The sequence below is a fragment of the Lynx canadensis genome, chromosome B3, assembly GCF_007474595.2.
Source record: "Lynx canadensis isolate LIC74 chromosome B3, mLynCan4.pri.v2, whole genome shotgun sequence".
Lineage (NCBI taxonomy): Eukaryota > Metazoa > Chordata > Mammalia > Carnivora > Felidae > Lynx > Lynx canadensis.
Genome location: NC_044308.2, coordinates 70,093,333 through 70,100,537, shown reverse-complemented (window position 1 = coordinate 70,100,537; position 7,205 = coordinate 70,093,333). Strand labels below are relative to the sequence as shown.

Here is a 7,205-nt window from a genome sequence, read left to right as displayed (position 1 = left end):
TTATTTATTTTCTTAGTCTTGTCAAAATCAAGGTTTCAACCAGGTGCCATTTCTAGCAGGAAAATTATATTGGAAGCTTTGGAGTCACAAAGACCTGCTTATATTCTAGTTTTTTTTTACTTTTTAATTTACAACTTGGAAAATAGATAATTTGGGTATGTATGCATATAGTTTGTGAGGTTTATGTGAAGTATTCTAACCAAAAAATATATTAAAGGACATTAAATTAAAATAAATAATTTGAATTCAATAGTGAGATGATATTAACAAGGACATCATAAGCACATGTTGATTTTTCTAATAAAGTCTTACTTTTTGTGGAAAAATACTTAGAAGGAGAAAGAACAAAACCTAATAGGAAAAAGTAAAAAAAAAAAAAAAAAAGGAGTAAAAAGAACGTCAATCCTTCAAAATGGAGAAAATGCATAAAATCACAGTAAGAAATTAAAACCACATACACTTCCCATTTCTCATCATCATATGACAATAATATCACATTGGACAGCCTGTGAAAACACAGGTAATTCATACATTGCTGGTGGAAATGCAAAATGCTTTAAGACCGGCAGAAGTAATACAAACACATGAATAAATAAGACAGATAACTGTTTTCAAGGTGCTTAACATAGATGTGCTATATAATTCGGGCTAGTTTGTCGCTTTTATAATCTGAACTTTTAAAAATATTAGGTTATAAGAAAGATGGAGATATGAAGAGAGACCAAAGAAGAAATGGAAAAAGAGAAGGAAAAATGAAAAAAGACCTTGGCCTCCTGGCTTACAGAAAATAGTAAACATATGTATTTCCACAGAGCTCAAGTTAAACAATAGAAATGAAGAGTTTACATACAAACGAACTTAGAATTTATATTTTCTCCTGAAGAACAATCAGGAGTAAAAGTAGCTTTCATATATCCTTCATTTAGGGCAGCCTCAAAAAAGAAATCTCTGTTACCAATGAGAACCCAGAACTGGGGACCATCAAGGCATGCTAATGTTACTCAGGCCAAGGGAAACAGGAGTTTGTGGTCATATTCTTCCACGGGGAGATTCCAAATGCAGGGAAATACTGGATACTAGGAACGCACAGTCAGTAACTGGGGTCTCTTTGGAAACACAACTATCTTTTCTCAAGTCATTTGATGAACGGTTTTTCCCAGAGTCAGTGAAATAATTGGTTCAGTCTGCTAACACATTTTCACAAAGCAATATTTGTTTCTGGGAAGCAAGTTTTGTGTCAGAAATGTAGCATTTGATTATTTCCCGGATTCTGGGAAATAACTTCTGAATATATTTAAAGCTACTCATTTTCCTGCAGAAGAGGCACATTCAAGCCTTGGAGAAATTATTTACCCAATATATTACTATTGAAATTTTTAACCAGAATATTCATTTTTTATTCCCATAACAACTATACTTAAGCTAGGTAAGGCTTTTGACCTACGCTTCTATACTTAGCTCTCCTTCTGGGCCATCAGACTGTGCCTACTTATAAATTCACAAAAACTTTATTTTCCATTTTGAGCTTTTGTACAATGGTATGATTTGAATTTTTGACATGAGTACTATTTATCTGCTCTCCAGCACCTGAGCATTAATTACATTTTTCTTTCCATTCTAGAAGTTCTTAGTTCTTCCTTTGGGTCACATGAGAACACAACGTACTAAATGGAGGAAGCTAACCAGTCTGTGGTGTCTGAGTTTATTTTTCGTGGACTTTGTAATTCAAGGGAGCTCCAGAACTTCCTCTTACTGCCATTTTCCATGCTTTACCTGATGACGGTTGTGGGCAACCTCCTTGTCGTGTTCTTATTCATCACTGACCCTCATCTCCACTCCCCGATGTACTTCCTCTTAGCCAATCTCTCATTTGTGGACTTCTGCCTTTCCTCAGTAACTACCCCTAAACTGATCATAGACTTCCTAAAGGATAATAAGACCATCTCCTTCGATGGCTGCATGAGCCAGATCCTCTGTGTGCATTTTTTTGGAGGGGGGGAGATGGTGCTACTCGTGACAATGGCCTATGACCGTTATGTGGCCATCTGCAAGCCACTCCATTATTCCAGCATCATGGATAGACAAAAGTGCATCTGGCTGGTTTTGATATCATGGGCCATTGGCTTTGTGCATGCCATGAGCCAACTAGCTATGATTTTAGATCTGCCCTTCTGTGGACCCAGAACAGTGGACAGTTTTTTCTGTGATATCCCTTTGGTGATCAAATTGGCCTGCATGGATACACATACTCTAGGAATATTGATAAATGCTGACAGTGGGGTCTTGGCAACAACTTGCTTCATCATCCTACTCATCTCCTACACCTATATCCTAGTAACAGTGCGCCTTCACTCTAAGAATGGAGCATCAAAGGCACTGTCTACCTGTACCGCCCACATCACAGTGGTGCTGCTGTTCTTTGGACCCTGCATCTTCATCTATCTGTGGCCACTTAGCATCACTTGGGTGGACAAGTTTCTTGCTGTGTTTTACACAGTAATCACACCTCTCCTGAATCCAGCCATTTACACACTGAGAAATAAAGACATTAGGAATGCCATAAAGAGACTGATAAGTCAGCATATGGATTCAAAGGATAATTCCTAGTTTTCTCATTAAATCAGAAAATGTACCCTTTGCATCCAAATTTGGCCACATTTTTACCTATAAACTGAACTGGAAACATGACCTGTTCATCATACCGATAGCCTTAAGTCTTCCCAGATGGATGGTTTGTGTTTATTCCATTATGAAAATGTGTTCAAACTCCAACACTTATATTATTACCACTTGGAGAGGATAATAATTGAAAATAATAATTGTACAAATATTCCTTTATATTTATTCAAATATTTTCAGATGACAACATTGATAATGATAATGATAAGAGTAATAAATCTACCATTAGTTTACCAATAATCCCTATACCATGCTAAGCATTTTACCTAGTTTATGTATGTTACAAAACCACTATGAGTTAATTACCATTATTCTCATTTCTAATAATACATGATTTACTTACTTTAATTCTAACTTAGCTAGAGAGCATAATAAAGATATTTGAGTGATCTACATCTACCTAGAAAAAAAATGAATCAAATTATAATGTTATTGCCCTTGTACTCCACAGCATATCCCTTATAGTTCAAATTTTCAAGTCTTTTTTTTAAATCTTTAACATTTATTCAGTTTTTGAGAGACAGAGAGAGAGCATAAGTGGAGGAGGGGCAGAGAGAGAGGGGAGACACAGAATCCGAAGCAGGCTCCAGGCTCTGAGCTGTCAGCACGGAGCCCAACGCGTAGCTCGAACCCACGAACAGCGAGATCATGACCAGAGCCAAAGTCGGATGCTTAACTGACTGAGCCACCCAGGAGCCCCAAGTTTTCAAGTCTTAACTGCTGATTCAAACATTGAATTTCTCTTCACATATTTTTTTGCTAAATACAACAGAAAAAGTATTCACAACTTCTTGAAACATTACTTATTTTCTTATGTGAATAAATGAATTTCATGATTCTAATTTTACCTGATGTTAAAGAAATAAGAAAGGATTGCTAGTAGACGGGAAGAATGTGTTCCTTTGAAGCAAAAAAATTTACAGCGAAGAGAAGAAAGCCAAAATGAAACCATCAATGCATACAACACAATAATTTTATTCAAAAATCTAAAAACTTCCCAGAAATTAATAAAAAAGAGAAATAATCCAAAAGGGGGGACAGTGGGAAAAATTTAGACCAGGTGTTTATTTCTGAAAAGAAATACCACTGGACACTAGACACTCAACCTCATTAGTAATCACAAAATGTAACTTTAGATCATAATGACATACATGTTAAAGAAAAACATCTGTCAGTAACAGTTATCGTTGACAATATGTATTGCTGTGTATTAATGGAAATTTTATAGCCTGCTGGTGGGTGAAAGTTGACTTAACCATCCTGAAAAACAATCTTGTGTTGCCTTGTAAAACCAAACATGGGGATACACTGTAAGTCAGTGCCTGGCTGCTAAGGGTCCATATGCCTATTCTTCCCATGACTAACACAACACCCTCCAGATTCAGCTGGACACATGACCACCCAGCTGCAGTGCAGATTTCCTAGTCTCTGCAGACGGATGTGGCCATATGACTGACTTCTGGCAGCAGAACATGAGAAGCAATTTGTGAAACTTCAGCCATCTCTTTAAAGACATCAGCTCCATTTTCTCTTTCCTCTGTCCTGGTGGCTGGCACACAACTGGAGCAGATGCTTTGGAGTCAGTAATGAAAGCTACACGTTGAGAGGAGCAGAGCTAATGCTCCCTCCAGGAAACAGAGGGACTCCAGAAGGAGCCGAGGCAACTAAGATGGCATTGGTATGTTCTATCTACCACCATACCATTGTTCATTTGCACGCTTTTCTTCATGACCTACTTATATTGCTTTGTGTATTTCACGTGTTATATATTGCAAATTAAAAAAAATAATAAAGGAAAGGCTTTCTTTTTGGTCTTCTAACAACACCACCACCAAATTCCACATACCACACAACCTTTCTTTCTACAGATTTCAGATAGACCATGTTCTTTTGGGCTATATACCTAACCAACTTCTCCTTTCGAGGGAAGCCCTCAACAGAAAGCCCCCAAAATGTATGATATGGCATGCATAAATAGTAAAACATAGAGAAAGGAAATGTGAGCCGTTGGGTGTTAGTGTTAGTAATCTTGGGTTGGGCAAAACAGTCATGTCAACATCTTATGATCTTTTTGAATGAAACTGCCATTGTAATAGAGCATATATTATAGCACTGAGTGATACAGGCCATTTGCTAACTAAAATTATACTGACACACCTTTATAATATTGTGATTTCTAGTTTACTCCCATGAACAAAAGAAGAAAGCCATGACTTCTTGTGTACTATCTGTATACCAAGACCTAAACTGTTAATAATGACATCTCAATCTCTATACCGTTAAAATAAAGTGATGATGACATAGCTGACCTAATGAAACTATATAAATAATGGTAGTTACAATTTTTACTTTCCTGAAATATTTTTTTAAAAGAGAAGTGCCAACTATATCAAGAGATGTTTGGGGCGGCTGGGTGGCTCTGTCAGTTGAGTGTCTGATTTTGGCTCAAGTCATGATCTCACAGTCCGTGAGTTGAGCCCCGCATCAGGCTCTAGGCTGACAGCTCAGAGCATGGAGCCTGCTTCAGATTTTTTGTCTCCTTCTCTCTCTACCCCTTCCCTGCTCATACTCTGTCCCTCACTGTCTCTCTCTCTGAAACATAAGTAAACATCAAAAATAAAATTTAAAAAAAGAGATGTTTGCAGAAAGTTATATTTCCCCAAACCACATAATCATGGAAGCAATACTTAGATCAGCCTTCAGATATTCATGGGGACATATGATGGTTTCTTGGAATATTTTTAAGATGCAATTATCTCAGCTGTACTCACTAATAGAAGTCTTTAGTTTTAGGAACCACCATTTATTCATAAGTGATTTGAAGGCTATATATAACGTTTTCTCACAACTCTGTACTGGAGGAATAAAACAACATTGGATCAGGATTGAGTTCTTGCTAGACAATATAATTAATATTCTAATTGATAGACTATAAAATGAGATCCTACTGTCCATCTAGTTTCTAAGCATATGAACTTCATTTAACTCATTAGTAAGTCAACACAATTCACCTCTAAGTAATCCATATTTCAACAAGAAACACAATGGAAATTAAGAAAAATTTTAACTAAATACTAATAAAAAAACAATACATACATAAGCACATATGGAATGCAGCTATAGCCGCATTTGCAAGCACTTTTCTATATGCACATATTTTTAAAAGAGAAATGACGCATACAAGTGATCTAAGTGTCCATCTAAAGATAACTCACCTAAGGAAACTAGAGGAGGAAAATAATAAGACCAAAAGTTAATCAAAATAAAAAAAAATGTTACATTCAACACTTAACAAAACCAAAGTTGGTTATTTCAGAGGACCAACAAAATTGACAATACATTGGCAAGACTGATCAAGAAGGGGGAAAAAGGCACAAATAACCAGTATCAAAAATACAGATGCTGCAATCCTTAAAAATATTATAAGATGATATGTCCAATCTTACACCTCTAAATTTAAAGTTTTACAGAAAATAGGAAAATTCCTATAAGAAACTACCTCCTAAAGCAAAAATATCCTTATATACCTATGTTTATTAAACATATTGAAACTTTATGATTATCTCTCAGCTCAAAACCCACCCTTTGGTATTCTGCTTTCTGATATGGGGACTCTGCAAACCACATTCCTGTACTGCCATCTGTCTACATTTTATGTTCTGGTGATAGACCATGCCAGGGGGAGGTTGCAAAGGTAGAGACAGGGGAAGGGATTCCTTCCTCTTTGCTTCTACGGGCTCCCCCTCTGCCTGCTGTGCCTGTGTGAGCATTATCACCACAGCTACTGCAGTGATGTTTCTTTGCTATGGCAGCAGGTGAATCCAGGGTGCAGTCTCTCCAACAGTTTGAGAATTAGCCTCATCGGGCTTTCTTAGAGATAACACTAGCATGCTGCTACTCTATCTCCAAAAAATCCGGGTCCCGGGCTTATCATGCCTCTCTTCTGAGTTCAGAGAAACAGGCAATAGCCAAGATACACTCCCTCCAAAAAGGGATTTTCATCAGCTCCACAGGACTCTATTCTAAAGAACTACATTTCAGTAATTCCAATTTCTTGTCTCTGCTCCCTCACCCTTAGGAGTAGAAGCTGCTTCTTACAACTGTTACCTCCATGAAAGCAGAGAGCTATCTTTATATGCTTTCAGATACCTAGTTAACAACTTTGTACCTGGTTAATTTTTATATTAAACTCTGTTCAAATCATGTGTGCATCCTTTTTGATGGCTGATCCCTGACTGATACAGTATTTCACAAAGAAAAGTGCAGGCCTAAAGTAGGCTTCCCTGGTGAATACTCAAAACACTTAAGAAAGAAAACAGAAATTTAAAATAAATAAATAAAAATTTTAAAAAGAAAAAAGAAATATTTTTTATATAATGTTCTCTTGAGAAGAGAGAAAGAAGAAACACCTTTTTTTTTTTTTTTTTGGCCAAAATAACAAAGTTGGACAATCAAAAACATTATCCGCTATCAAAATTTACCAATAAGCAAAAGGATACAGAACACAAAGGTCAAGAATGGAGACT

At 36.6% G+C, this 7,205-nt stretch overlaps 1 protein-coding gene across 1 annotated transcript; it reads left to right on the top strand.

Moving 5' to 3' along the window:
• The first annotated feature begins 1,668 nt into the window (after positions 1-1,668).
• LOC115517017 (olfactory receptor 4K3-like) lies at positions 1,669-2,607 on the top strand. Its single transcript, XM_030320193.1, has one exon. The coding sequence runs from the start codon at positions 1,669-1,671 to the stop codon at positions 2,605-2,607; it is 939 nt and encodes a 312-aa protein (XP_030176053.1).
• The last annotated feature ends 4,598 nt before the right edge of the window (positions 2,608-7,205 follow it).